The sequence below is a fragment of the Eubalaena glacialis genome, chromosome 5 (assembly GCF_028564815.1).
Source record: "Eubalaena glacialis isolate mEubGla1 chromosome 5, mEubGla1.1.hap2.+ XY, whole genome shotgun sequence".
NCBI lineage: Eukaryota > Metazoa > Chordata > Mammalia > Artiodactyla > Balaenidae > Eubalaena > Eubalaena glacialis.
The window spans coordinates 19,564,603-19,579,325 of NC_083720.1; the positions used below are offsets into that span (position 1 = coordinate 19,564,603).

Consider the following 14,723-nt stretch of genomic DNA (forward strand, 5'->3'; position numbering starts at 1 on the left):
ACCATTTTCAGGATAAAGCAAGGTATATAATCTTTTATCTACTGTCTTCACTGTCTCAAACATTTCAGCATTAAAAAAAGGTTTTGAATTGCTTTACTACAATTAGAAAAATTACAACTAATGATTAAATATATTTTCTTTGTATCTGAATAGCTTACGTTGTATTTCCCATTACATTACTCATATTCATTTGAACGTTTAATTGCTTCAGGTTGATAGCAAACACGACAAGTGTTTCCCATGGGGTCCCTTGTTGGCTTGCTGCTTTGTTTGATTTGTTAAAAGGAGTTGATGTTTTCGAAAATGAATCTAAAAATAGAAAATCAAATGTACATTCACATAGATGCTCAGGCAATTACAAAGCAAAAACTACTCATCACTATAATCCAGAAGGTAAAATTATGATATTCTTGTGTTAAAACCTAACATTTACTAGCTGTCCTATTGCCTCCAAAATATTAATAGTTACCATTTACTGAACGGTCAGTAAGGGTTGCCAGCCTTACTTCTTGAAAGCTCATAGTTCTGTATGACCTCCATCTTATATGAGGAGATTCTGGTGTGCATGGGATATAGCAGCACAGATCATTTATCACCCTAGGATTTTCTTACCAAAGGAGAAAATCGTAAGTTGCTGCTGCCAAGAAGAGAACTTGGAAGGCAGGTACCATTCTGAAATGCAGAGGCTGGCTGGGGTGCCTGTCTTCTGTGTTCTTATGGACTCAGTATATATCCTGAGTCCTGCGTTGGCTCATTATACTCTAATCTTACCTTGTGACATGAACTACATCATTCATGTTATATACTTAGACACAAGTAGAGCCTTGAGCACATAAGAGAGTTAAAAAAAAATAGTGTCTGAATAAAAGAATGACTGAATGAACACAAAGATTAACTTTTTCATATGGAGTTTACAACACTGTAGGGTTGTTTTACTTCCTGTGGTGCATGCTAACAATATGCTCATTCCTCTCTCCCTATCCCTTTTTTTTTTTTTTTTTTAAACATCTTTATTGGAGTATAATTGCTTTACAATGGTGTGTTAGTTTCTGCTTTATAACAAAGTAAATCAGTTCTACATATACATATCCCTTTTCAAAGCAACTAGCCGTCCAGCTGTCTCTTCTGCTAGCAAATACTGTGAAGTGCTTTGTCTGTTGTTTGGTTTGGGGTTCCTCCCCCAACCCCGCATCTCCATAAAAACCTGCAAGAGAATAACTTCCTGCAGTTGGGGCAGAAGTCTGGGAGTAACTAATTAAGATTTTTATCTTGGGGCCACTGGAGGGCTACTGATAACAAGGAGAGCAGTGTTACCTCTTTGGGGAACTGAAGAATCAGACACACTCCTCGACCTTATGGAAGCTGGGGATTTTAGGCTCTGTGCTGCTGTCCCTGGTGACATGGTGCTGTTTGTCATATGCTCATTGAACACGTTAGGTGACTGAGGCATGTGGGTGAAAGAGGCTGACTGACTAGGCTGCTCCCAGGTCCTGCAGTAAGCTTTTCTTGAAGATTCGGGGGAAAGGTGTTGGCTTACACCTTCAATGGAATCCGGTGTCCCTGGGCCAGATGCTAACAGAAAAGTAGATAGCAAAAACAAAATTAACAGGGTAATATCACCATGTTATAAAATAAGAAATTTCACCACTCCACCATTTCTAATCACATTTTATATTCCTTCCAGTTCTCTGACAACTGTATGATGTACAGTTTGCAAAGTACATTCCAGCATGTTATTTTTTTAAATTCTCACAGAAACTCCATGAGATGGGTAGGACAGGCACTCTGTTCCATATTACAGATGAGGGAATAGACCCAGACCCAGATTTCTGATATTTTCTACTCTATCATGCTAACTCTGTCTTTCACTTACGCAGTGTAATACTACAACAATATCTAAGTCCAAGAGAAAAAATGCAATATGATAGCATGTCCCCAATATATTCTATTTTCCATGTTTAACCATGATTAACTTGGTTAAATGTATTTCTGCGTTTCCAGATTTTACAAAGATTACAGGGTAATCATCACAGAATAAAAATCAGCTGAACTTAACCCCTCAGAGAGCAAGTATTTTGTGACCTCCAATGCTAGTGCATTCCCAGTGGTTACTTGCACATTAAAGGGGCTCCACTGACATTTGCTGAATGAGTGAAAGAATTGCAGGGTACAACTTACCAAGTAAGACAAAGTTTGTGTTATCAATCATGGATGTTGTTACTATTGTAATCAAAATGAAAAGCAGCCTAAGTATAATTTATAATTACATAAACAAGCTTACTTGGCAAATTTATAGTTTGGTCTCCGAGGAATAGGCGTCTTGCAATACTCCTCCTATACCAAGCTCTTGGAAATGCCAGAATTTCACTGAGGCGGCGCATATCATATTTAAAGGAAGCAGACCCTATATCACAAACAGCTGACACATAAATAAAGTTTGTTAGAACACATTTCCAAAACCTTTAATATTTTCACATGGTGGGTATAATAGGACATGATATTACACAACTGAATTATAACTCTGTTACAATTCATGAAATACCAAAATAAGTTACATAGTATGATTAGTAAGTGATAATGTGTTCCTCCCACAAGTGATAAAAATAGCACATTCTGCACTGTTAGTTCCATTTCTGAGGTGAGGGCAAATTGGAATTCTATTATCAAGTGATGATATCGTGAAATTCTCAGAGAGGATCTAAAGATCGGTCTCACAAACAGCTTCCAGCTTTAACATAGAGCTCTTCTCAGATATGGGAAATGAATCATCAGGATGAGCTAGAATACAAACTTCCTCAAAAGTAGCTGCAAACCAAATAACTGTATGGCAAAAACTACCATTTTCCTTTTAGACAGCAAGCAGCGACTTGTCAATCTGAAAGCACTCTCATGGCTGTCCCCTGGGGTTCTGCTCTGAGCACACTGCTGCTTTTGCTTCATGTGCCTTCTATTCCTCCACCATAGCTTCTGTTGCATTTACATGCCAACATCTCCCAAACCTGAAGTGCCTGTTTCAGTCTGAGCCCATATCCACACAGCCCATTAGCCAACTGCCTACCAGACCCTTCCACCTCAAGGTCGTATAGGCATTTCCTTCTTTATTTTCTATCTAAGTTAATGACCTCACTGTCCCTTCAGTCACCTAAGCTAAAAGTTTGAGGCATCCTTGTCTCCTCTACTGCTCCTCATACAACTTGTCCTTAAGCTTGTGGATTCTCATATTTCTCTTGAAACCATTCCCTCTACTCTGTTTTTACTATAACAACTCAGGCCCTCATCCCCTATTGCTTAGTCTGTTTCAACAGCTTCCTCAAGCATCTTTCCGCTCTACCACCTCTTTTCATTCTACCATCAACTCCCTTCCTAAAACATCAATCTGAAGCATCATTCCTTTTTTTTAAAAATGTAAACAGATTATTTTATAATCCATATATAATTTTGGTTGTTTTTTGTGGTAAGAACACTTAACATGAAATCTACCCGCTACGGATTTTTAAACGTACAATACAGTATTGTCATCTTTCGGGACAGTGTTGTCATACCATTTCTTAAAAATGCTAATGGCTTCTCCCCGCCCAAAGGATCAGAACCCTATTCTCTAGCCTGGCATATAAGTCCCCCCTACCCCAATCATGTCCTGGGCTATTTTACCAGCTTTACCTCTAGCCAACTCCTCTCTCCCTGTGGCCTCACCTACTGTGTACAACTAACTAAATGTTCAGTTATACCTGTGCTTCAGCTTCAGTGAATCAAAGTATGATCCAAAAGCATACTTTTTGACACTTTGGTACCATTAAATACCATGTTGCTATAGCCAAGGATATTCCTACATAATTTTGAAGATCTGGCCCAACATCATCTCCTTTGTGAAGCTTTCTCTGATCACTCATATAAAGCAAAATATGTTTCCTCCTCTTTAAGTAAACCTCCATTATAGGATTTATCACACTGCACTGTAATTTGTCTACTCATAAGACCTTCCCTTATTCATGCCTGCACCTTCAAGCATCTAGCAGAGTGCCTGGCACAAGTTCACTGTAAAATAAAGGCTCAATATATGTTTGCTGAATGACCAAACATATATTGTGTTGAGTGAGTTAAGTATACTTACTATATCTTTTCGGTTAATAATTTAAAAAACTTTCACTTGCATAGTACTCTGAATTCTTCAAAATGTTCTACATGCATTTAATTTTAAATACTCACATCACAACGTAAAGAAAATGAGCAAGTGATTTGTCCATAGTTATGTAACTAGTTATAAAGCTGGCAACACATATGCACACAACTCAAGATCTAATGACACCAAGTAAAAAATTTTCAACACTCACCTCTCCTTAGTGTTTTAAGAATTTATAATTAAAAAATCAAACAAACAAAAAGTCAGAAATTTTACCAATTCATGGTAGAGAAGCAAAGAAGCAGTTTTCAGTGATTCAATTAGGCATATTTTGGCCCTTGGGCCCTTCCACATATTTATCTAGCAATCATATTTCTAACATTGGTTACCTGGACTGAGATAGTACTTGGCTGGACAGTTATTCTTCTCCTTTAAATCAATTTATCACTAAATGCTTAATATTACTAAATGTATTTAATAATTAAACACGAAAAGGAGGCCCTTATTTAATTCTGGAAAAACAATATTTTAATTAAAAAACTATAAAATTGAATACCAGATATATTTATTAGTGTAGTGTCCATTTTGCTTGCAGACTTGCTTACAGACTGACTTTCAAAAAACGAGGCACCTCCTGAACGCCTTATCCGAGACAAACTCACTTTTACAAACTCGAGATTTATACTGAGTGAGTCTTTTCGACCAGTGACTGAAGTGGCTTCTTCATCCACATTCCCTTTAAAAAAAAAAAAAAAAAAACCAAAAACACATGCGTATGAACACACACACACACACACACACATATATATGTATGTATACACACACACACACACACACAACTATCTAGTTACATGAAATTATCCAATAGGCTAGAATATGCTATCAATTAACATCACTTAAGTGAGTAAAAATTTAAACAGAATGACCTAATGAACATTAGGCATTCCTAAGAATAATTTTATAGGTTCAAGCCCATAAACATAATTGATAATTTTTACAGCGTCTCTCCAGCAAAAATTAGGATGGACATGGAGTGTGTGTCTTTATTATTTGTCTAAATAAGTCAAGAGACATTCACTAATATCAACATCCTATGCATTTTTAGTGGTAAATCTGCACTTTAAAATGCCAGTGGAATTTAAGTTCACTAAATAACTAGTAATAATAGTCTCATTTTAAATTAATAAATGTGATGCACACCCTTTAAAAATTTACTGTTTATAAAATATAATTTTTTATACAAACAGTGATTTGATGAAACATTTAAAATTTAAGTAACATAAGTAACCTCATATCTGAAGCGACTGCACAGTGTATATCACTTATAAAATATTTGGAGTTTTAAAATTCTTATATAATTGATTTACCTACATTACTTATTTCATATTTCTACTTATTATGTAGAGACAGGATAGGTATTATCAAGAAGAAGAATAAAGTTTCTGATCTCATTTTATATCCATTATTAAAGATAACATTTCTAAAAAGATCAAAGCTTGAAAAGATGCGATAAATTTGAAGAAGATGCAGACGTGCCAAGTATACCTAATCCTCCTGATCCAGGTGTAAGGCCAGAAACAGCAGTCTTTTGTTTCCCTGCTCCATATGGATGAAATACATAAAGGGAAAAGTCAGACATGCACGCAGTGAAGCTCAGCCCAGATGAACTGCTGCTGGAGCTGGTCAGATCTGACTGACTACTACTATGTCGACTTCTGCCAAGAGGGCTGCCTAATCCTGACAAACCTACAGGGAACACAAGAACACCAAAATATTTATAAGCCACAGAAAATTTAAAAAACTGTCACTAATATAGTCTCAAGAAACAAACATGACTTGAAAATAAAGTGAAAATAGTCAAACATTAACCGATCAATAGAGTTAAATCCTTGAAATTAAAATGAGGACTTAGATGTATTTTCCAGTTAATTTACTTCATAAACTAAGGCTGAATATTCTGTTCATCTTTGAAATAATTATTTATACATATGACTGGCCAACTCCATGGTTTCCTGTTTCTTTTCTCCTTTGTTCTACAGGAAGCAGGCCGTGGAAGAGGTACAAAACAGCTGGGTTTTAAGCAATGGAGGAGAAGAATGAACTGTAAAAAACCCAAACCATATAGCTGGAGTCCACATTTCCCAGAAACAGTGGAAACAGAGTAAGGTACACAAATAGAGAAAGTTAAAGATCTCCTTCTCTTAGGCAGCTACGTGCCCTCACTGGCAACATCTACCATGGGTGGACAGACTAATTCCAAATATGCTTTAAACATACAAAAATATGAGACTGTCTGAATGGAGCTTTATATGATTTGCCAGTGATTCTAAAATACATATCTCCAGACTAGACTTCTTTTGGATTCATATATTGCAGCTGGTTACTTGACATCCCACTAGAATGGATCACAGACATGTGATCACCGACATGGTAAGACAAAGCTTACCATGTCCAAAACTGAACTGATCTTTTCCCCTAATCTGCTTTTCTTCCAGTATTTCCCATCTCCGTAAGTAACACTTCCATGCAAATAGCTCAGCCAGAAACCTGGGAGTTATCTGTCATCCTTCCCACTTCTGACTTCCTATCATGCAATTTATCACCATATCATTTCTGTGTCTAACAACATATATCGAGTATGTCCATTTTCCTCCATCTTACTATTGCTATTCTAGCCTAAACAATGATCAATTCTGGGCTGCTGAAATGGCCAACTGCTCTCCCTGCTTCCTTCCACTCTTGTTCTCTTCCAAGCAACTGCCACACTGCAGCTGGACTAGTGTTCTAGAAGTGTGAATGATAATCACGTCCACTTCCCTGCTTAACCTCTCGGTGGCTTCCCTGAATGATATGGCTCTTTCCTATCTATATAAATCTTGCTCATGCCAGTATATCCTTTGTTCACCATGCTCCACTGACACTAGTTTTATTCTTTTTATTTTTCAAAGTTGTCAGACTCTTTCCTACTTCATGAATTCTTGTATTCTGTACCTGGAGTGTTTATTCCCCCAACTCTCTGCTTGGCTAACTCATACTTAACCTACTTCATGTTTCCACTTAAAACATGTTTGTTTGCTTATTATCTGTTTCTCCAAATTCAATTTAAGTGTCATATTAGCAGGCACTATGTCTGTTAGCTAAGTTCACTACAGTATATCCAACCCCTAGTACTGACCCAGAACTCAGCAAAGTTCAATAAAGATCCTTTAAAAGAATGGATATTGTCGTAACCTACATTTCTTATACATTTATTCTCATCATCATTCCTTCTTGCATGTTTTATGATGATAGAATAAGGTGTGCTGCTTCATTCTTTAATTTTCTAAAATAAATGTGGACATAAAAATAGCTGCTCATTTTATTTTCCTCTCATTATATATTTCTAGCATAGTACATATATACTGCTATAATAATTTGTTAATAATTTGTGATATTTTGTCATTAAGAAAAAAGTGAATATCCCAACAGAGAAATGGGCATGGGCATATTTATCCCCCTCTGTCAAACAGCCAATAAAGTAACAATATAGATTAAAATAATAAAATCCCGTTTTAGTCAATCATATTAACAATGATTGAAAATAAATTTAAAGCAAAGTGTTGAGAAGAGTACAGTGAACTTGGCATTCAGACACATTGTGGTGAAGATGCAGAAATCTTTACAGTCCTACTAGAGAGTAAAATATATCAAACACCTTAAAATGTTTGCACTCTCTGACTTAGGAATTCCACTTTTAAGAATTAATCCTATGGATGTTTAAAAATATTTATATACAGAGATACTCATCTCAATATTACTCACAAAATATAAACCAAAAACCCCAGGGAGTTTCAAATATATGATCAAAATGATGTTATATCATACAGTCATTAAAGTTATTTTAGAGATAAATACTTAATAATTTGGGAAAACCTATATTTAAAATTTCTGAAAGTTACATAGCAGAAGAGACCATATTTCAGTTTTTCCTGGGAAAAAGACCATATCTTCACAAAAATGCTAGAGAGTAGGTAGGAACTGATAAAGGGATATTATTATTTTCATTTTTGATACTTTTCTGTTTTCTTTATGTTCTATAATGAACAATGAGTTAATTTTCTAATCAAAAAAATATGTTTTCAAAAACCAGCACTACCACTCCAACATGTTGTTGACTACAATACAATTCCAGCAGCAATATTTAGGAGCTAAGTGTAAGACAGTGGGCGATGGCATTAGCAAAAATCTCATTTCTAAAATATCAACTTTTTGTTGTGAAAATTTTCAGAGATTTACACAGCAAAGCAAATGTCTCCACATTGCGGAATATCCCCTGGGGGCAGAATCGCCCCCCTCCACTGCTTAAAACCACTGAACATTAGTTCTCTCATCGATTTTCATTCATCCTAGTCTCTCTTTTAAAAAATGTCCAAGAAAATCTTTATTTTTTGCATTTGTGATCTCTAAATGATAGTTAGGACAGAAATGACACAGTTTTATTATTAATACAGTGAAGTGTGACTGTCTCATCAGGAAATCATCAGTTCTGCTTTAAAAACTAAACCTTTCATGAAACAAACATTTGAGGTAGGTAACAAAATTTACCATTAAAAAGTTTTTTTATACACACCCACACCCACACACACACAATGTGATATACTTTTAATTCAGTGTGGTAAGAAATCCTTGCAAGATAATACTACATCTCTTATTTACCATTTGCAACACTGATTACTTGTAATGTAAAAATATAGCATAAAATCAAACACTCAGAAGTACTTGAACACATTATCATTCATACCTCATAGTGCATGTAATATGTACGTGAAACCAACAACAAAATGCTATCCCACTGCCGTTCCTTTGTAATAAAATACACTCAAAACTTTGATCTACTATAGATTTTTTTCTACAAATACTCTAATTCTCAAATGTTCTCCTTTTCCAAATTTATTTATTTGGCAATATGTATTACTGTTAAAATAATACTTGGCTTTATGCCAACTGAATAAAAGAATGTTTCCACACCTGGTGTTCCAGTTTTGCTTGCAGAGGTCTTTGTTCCACTCTGAGGAGCATTACCTCCAGGGGATAAAGTCTCTGCAGGATACGTAGCCCCTAAAGTCTCCAGTTCTCCTCGGTTTGAAGAAAACACCAAGTCCAGGGATGGCAGCTTTAGCATGCATTCTACTCTTGACACTGGTAAACAGCTAAACTTGATCTGTGAGGGCTAAAAAGTGCAGAAAGCCAAAAAAAAGTTTCTAGGAGCTAGATGATTAAAAAATTTCCCACTGGACTCCAAAAATTACATTCAGTTTCCATTTCAGTCTACATATACCAAATTTATTTGACACTTAAAAGAATTTTGTCTTTAGTGTCCTACCTTTTTCAAACAGACACACGGTACATTAACCAAAGTATATTAAGAAAATGGTATCATTTTAAAAACTCTAAATATTTGAGGAACTATCTCTAAGCAGTAAATATGTAGACATTTAGATAATTCAGAACATTAAAGATGTTTATGTTCATATTGTTCATAATCAACTATTTTAAAGGAAGTAATTTCCTTTTATACTAAAATTTTAAAAGGCTATTGCATTAATAACTGAAGTTTTACAAACTCTCAAGCCCTCACTCATTACATGTTTTCATCAGATCTTCAAAAAAGCTTGTGCAAAACTCCAGAAGATCAGACTGAAGTTCTTTTGGCCAAATTGCTATTGTAGAAATTAATCTGAACAGATGATCATTAGCGTTTCTTTTATTCTTGAGATTGTTCATAAAATTTTAATTGAGAGTAAACTAAACCTTGAAGTTTGGATACAAGCCAAGTCCTCCTTAATAAATGGACTCAGTCGGATGCTAATATAACATACCTCATTTTATTGTGCTTTGAAGATGTTGAGTTTTTTACAGACTGAAGGAGGTTCATGGCCACCCTACCTTGAGCAAGTCTAATGGTACCATTTTTCCAACAGCGTTATTTTTTAATTAAGGCAGGTACATTGTTTTTAGATATAATACTACTGCACACTTAATAAACTACCATATAGTGTAAACATAACTTTTATATGCACTGAGGAATCAAAAAATTCATGTAACTTGCTTCACTGCAATATTCGCTTTATTGCAGTGGTGGTTTAGAACTGAACCCACAATATCTCTCAGGTATGCCTATACTCCTAAAGGCCTACAGATAGGACTGAATTTTAGAATAAAATATTAAATATATATTATATAACTCTTAGAAAAATCTAACAAAGGTACTGTTGTGACTTTGTATCTCAATTTCACTTTATATCTGCCCCCAAATGACCATAATGACAAGAAATATAGGTGCCATCATAAAAAATGGCATAGAGTGCTAAAAAAGAGTTTAACTTACATATTTTTACATTTGCCACAAAAGTATGAGATCTCAATTTTGAAAACTCAAAGATATGAACCTCCTCAGCAGACAAGTAAATACACACACAAAATTGTACATATACTTCCCAAAGGTTCACACAACCTCTAAGCCATCACAGACATACTAAAGGTCCATGAAGCTTAAGAAAACATTAAAGGGTAGTAATATTGTAAATGTTCAAATAAACTTAAGAAAAAATTTTTTTCTTTAAAACAGAAAGGAATAAATGAAGTATATCACCTGAACTCGTACGTAAACCACAACATCTACAGGGAAGGAAGAGTAAGCAGATGTTGAAGATGATACTAGTGATGTTGTTGATTCTTCCATAGGATCTGGTATTTCAAAATGTCCCATATCTTCATCTTGTGAGCTGATAGCTGTTAAAATATTTAGTTTTAAGTGCACTATTAGGGCAAGGGCAAACTATTTATTAAAAGATCTTTTTCTCTTATGCTAGTACTGAGACCAGGGGTATGAACGCACAGAAACACTGGCTTCTGTAGCCCATAATTCTATACATCTTTCCCTATTCAAACCCCTTACTCATTCCTCCAAACTCTTGATTCCCTGCTGCTATACCAAACAACGAACAAAGAAAAAAGTAATTATGCCTTTGCCCTCAAGGAGTTTCCAGTCCAAGAGACACACTAACATAGGACCTAAAAATGTTAATTTTGTCACTAGCTGTGGCCGTGGAAGAATCGTAAAACCCCACCAGGACTAGATGGTCTCTCAAGTTCTTTTTCAGTTCTATAATTCCTTTACATTTATCATCAAATATATAATAGCATTAAGAAATCCTTCTAAGTAATAGGACCCCAAAATACATGTGATGGGCAAATAAGTATATAAAGAGGACACTCACTTGTATAGTTCCTTTCAATTGGTGTAATTGGGATAGTTTCCAGAGCCTTTTCCAGAAAGTCTAATAGGCAGGGACTAATAACCATTTCTTCTGGCAATGACTGAAGTGCTACCCAGGCATATAACTTGGCTGTTTTTACTCCTCCACTTCCTTTTCCTTTGGCTAGAACATTTACAGGTGTGAAGTGAATTTAATAGTTTCCATAAAACATACAATAATTTTGTGAGAAATGAGAATTATATGACACTTTAATCACATGAAGCACCTTATATTTAAAACCATACAAGAATGCAATAAAAATAGGTTGAAAGAAATCATAAATTATTGTTAGAATACAAAGATAATCAATGATGTATATAAAAGTACAACAGTTACTCCTCTTTGCTCTAGGTAACGAATTTTGGTTGAATTTTTCAAGTTTATACTTTGCTAACTGTCTCATTAGTATTATTTTAGCATTTAATCTCTCATTTAGTATTATTTTCTCCACTTAAGGAGTAAGATGTAGAGAATTTTGACTAATGATATTCTGTGGAAAGTTGAGGAAAAACATCATTGTTTTTAGGCTTTCCTATGTTCTTGCTGTTCTTACCTTGTATACATTTATAATGCCTCCTTACATGGGCTGCATCTCTCTATTTCCTTCTACCTGACTAAATATTTCCACATCAGTAGAATGATTATAATAGCTAACTAAGATTTAGCTAACTTTGGCTTAGGTTTCCAACTCCAGCATGTATTAGCTTGTAAACGTAGGAAAGAAATTCAACTTCTGTGAGCTTTAAATTTCTTCATATATAAAATGGGGACAATATTGATAATATCTGCCTTGCACTTAATGGACATACACGTGTCTTGTCAATTTAAAAGTGATCTAGGGACTTCCCCAGTGGTCCACTGGTAAAGAATCCGCCTTCCAACGCAGGGGATGTGGGTTCGATCCCTGGTCAGGGAACTAAGATCCCACATGCCGTGGGGCAACTAAGCCCGCACGCTGCAACTACTGAGCCCACGCACTGCAACTACAGAGCACACGCACTCTGGAGCCCACGCACCACAACTAGAGACAAGCCCATGCCCCGCAACGAAAGATCCCGTGTGCCGCAACTAAGACCCAACGCAGAGACAGCAGAAGCAAGAAGAACTACAATCCTGCAGCCTGTGGAACAAAAACCACATTCACAGAAAGACAGACAAGATGAAAAGGCAGAGGGCTATGTACCAGATGAAGGAACAAGATAAAACCCCAGAAAAACAACTAAATGAAGTGGAGACAGGCAACATTCCAGAAAAAGAATTCAGAATAATGATAGTGAAGATGATCCAGGACCTTGGAAAAAGAATGGAGGCAAAGATCGAGAAGATGCAAGAGATGTTTAACAAAGACCTAGAAGAATTAAAGAACAAACAAACAGAGATGAACAATACAATAACTGAAATGAAAAATACACTAGAAGGAATCAATAGCAGAATAACTGAGGCAGAAGAACGGATAAGTGACCTGGAAGACAGAATGGTGGCATTCTCTGCTGCAGAACAGAATAAAGAAAAAAGAATGAAAAGAAATGAAGACAGCCTAAGAGACCTCTGGGACAACATTAAACGCAACAACATTCGCATTATAGGGGTCCCAGAAGGAGAAGAGAGAGAGAAAGGACCAGAGAAAATATTTGAAGAGATTATAGTCGAAAACTTCCCTAACATGGGAAAGGAAATAGCCACCCAAGTCCAGGAAGCGCAGAGAGTCCCATACAGGATAAACCCAAGGAGAAACACATCGAGACACATAGTAATCAAATTGGCAAAAATTAAAGACAAAAATTATTAAAAGCAGCAAGGGAAAAATGACAAATAACATACAAGGGAACTCCCATAAGGTTAACAGCTGATTTCTCAGCAGAAACTCTACAAGCCAGAAGGGAGTGGCATGATATACTTAAAGTGATGAAAGGAAAGAACCTACAACCAAGATTACTCTACCCGGCAAGGATCTCATTCAGATTCGATGGAGAAATCAAAAGCTTTACAGACAAGCAAAAGCTAAGAGAATTTAGCACCACCAAACCAGCTCTACAACAAATGCTAAAGGAACTACTCTAAGTGGGAGACAAAAGAGAAGAAAGGACCTACAAAAACAAACCCAAAACAATTAAGAAAATGGTAATAGGAACATACATATCAATAATTACCCTAAACGTGAATGGATTAAATGCTCCAACCAAAAGACACAGGCTTGCTGAATGGATACAAAAACAAGACCCATATATATGCTGTCTACAAGAGACCCACTTCAGTCCTAGGGACACATTCAGACTGAAAGTGAGGGGATGGAAAAACACATTCCATGCAAATGAAAATCAAAAGAAAGCTGGAGCAGCAATACTCATATCAGATAAAATAGACTTTAAAATAAAGAATGTTACAAGAGACAAGGAAGGACACTACATAATGATCAGGGGACCAATCCAAGAAGAAGATATAACAATTATAAATATATATGCACCCAACATAGGAGCACCTCAATACATAAGGCAACTGCTAACAGCTCTAAAAGAGGAAATCGACAGTAACACAATAATAGTGGGGGACTTTAACACCTCACTTACACCAATGGACAGATCATGCAAACAGAAAATTAATAAGGAAACCCAAGCTTTAAATGACACAATAGACCAGATAGATTTAATTGATATTTATAGGACATTCCATCCAAAAACAGCAGATTACACTTTCTTCTCAAATGCGCACGGAACATTCTCCAAGATCACATCTTGGGTCACAAATCAAGCCTCAGTAAATTTAAGAAAATTAAAGTCATATCAAGCATCTTTTCTGACCACAATGCTATGAGAGTAGAAATGAATTACAGGGAAAAAAAAGTAAAAAAAACAAATACATGGAGGCTAAACAATACGTTACTAAATAACCAAGAAATCACTGAAGAAATCAAAGAGGAAATCAAAAAATATCTAGAGACAATTGACAATGAAAACACGATGATCCAAAACCTATGGGATGCAGCAAAAGCAGTTCTAAGAGGGAAGTTTATAGCTATACAAGCCTACCTCAAGAAACAAGAAAAATCTCAAGTAAACAATCTAACCTTACACCTAAAGGAACTAGAGAAAGAAGAACAAACAAAACCCAAAGTTAGCAGAAGGAACGAAATCATAAAGATCAGAGCAGAAATAAATGAAATAGAAACAAAGAAAACAATAGCAAAGATCAATAAAACTAAAAGCTGGTTCTTTGAGAAGATAAACAAAATAAACCATTAGCAACACTCATCAAGAAAAAGAGGGAGAGGACTCAATAAAATTAGAAATGAAAAAGGAGAAGTTACA

General features: G+C 35.6%; 1 protein-coding gene across 4 annotated transcripts in view; it reads right to left on the minus strand.

The window, feature by feature from the left end:
* The window catches only part of BLTP1 (bridge-like lipid transfer protein family member 1), a 192,758-nt gene that overhangs the window by 12,906 nt on the left and 165,129 nt on the right, over nt 1–14,723 (minus strand). For all 4 annotated transcript variants that reach the window (XM_061192014.1, XM_061192013.1, XM_061192010.1 and 1 more), the window contains 8 exons: nt 11,380–11,541; nt 10,752–10,891; nt 9,128–9,329; nt 5,666–5,866; nt 4,677–4,856; nt 2,282–2,419; nt 1,315–1,572; nt 159–309 (listed from right to left, as the gene is read on the minus strand). In XM_061192014.1, coding sequence (XP_061047997.1) covers nt 159–309; nt 1,315–1,572; nt 2,282–2,419; nt 4,677–4,856; nt 5,666–5,866; nt 9,128–9,329; nt 10,752–10,891; nt 11,380–11,541 — 1,432 coding nt within the window. The remainder of the gene's footprint in view (nt 1–158; nt 310–1,314; nt 1,573–2,281; nt 2,420–4,676; nt 4,857–5,665; nt 5,867–9,127; nt 9,330–10,751; nt 10,892–11,379; nt 11,542–14,723) is intronic.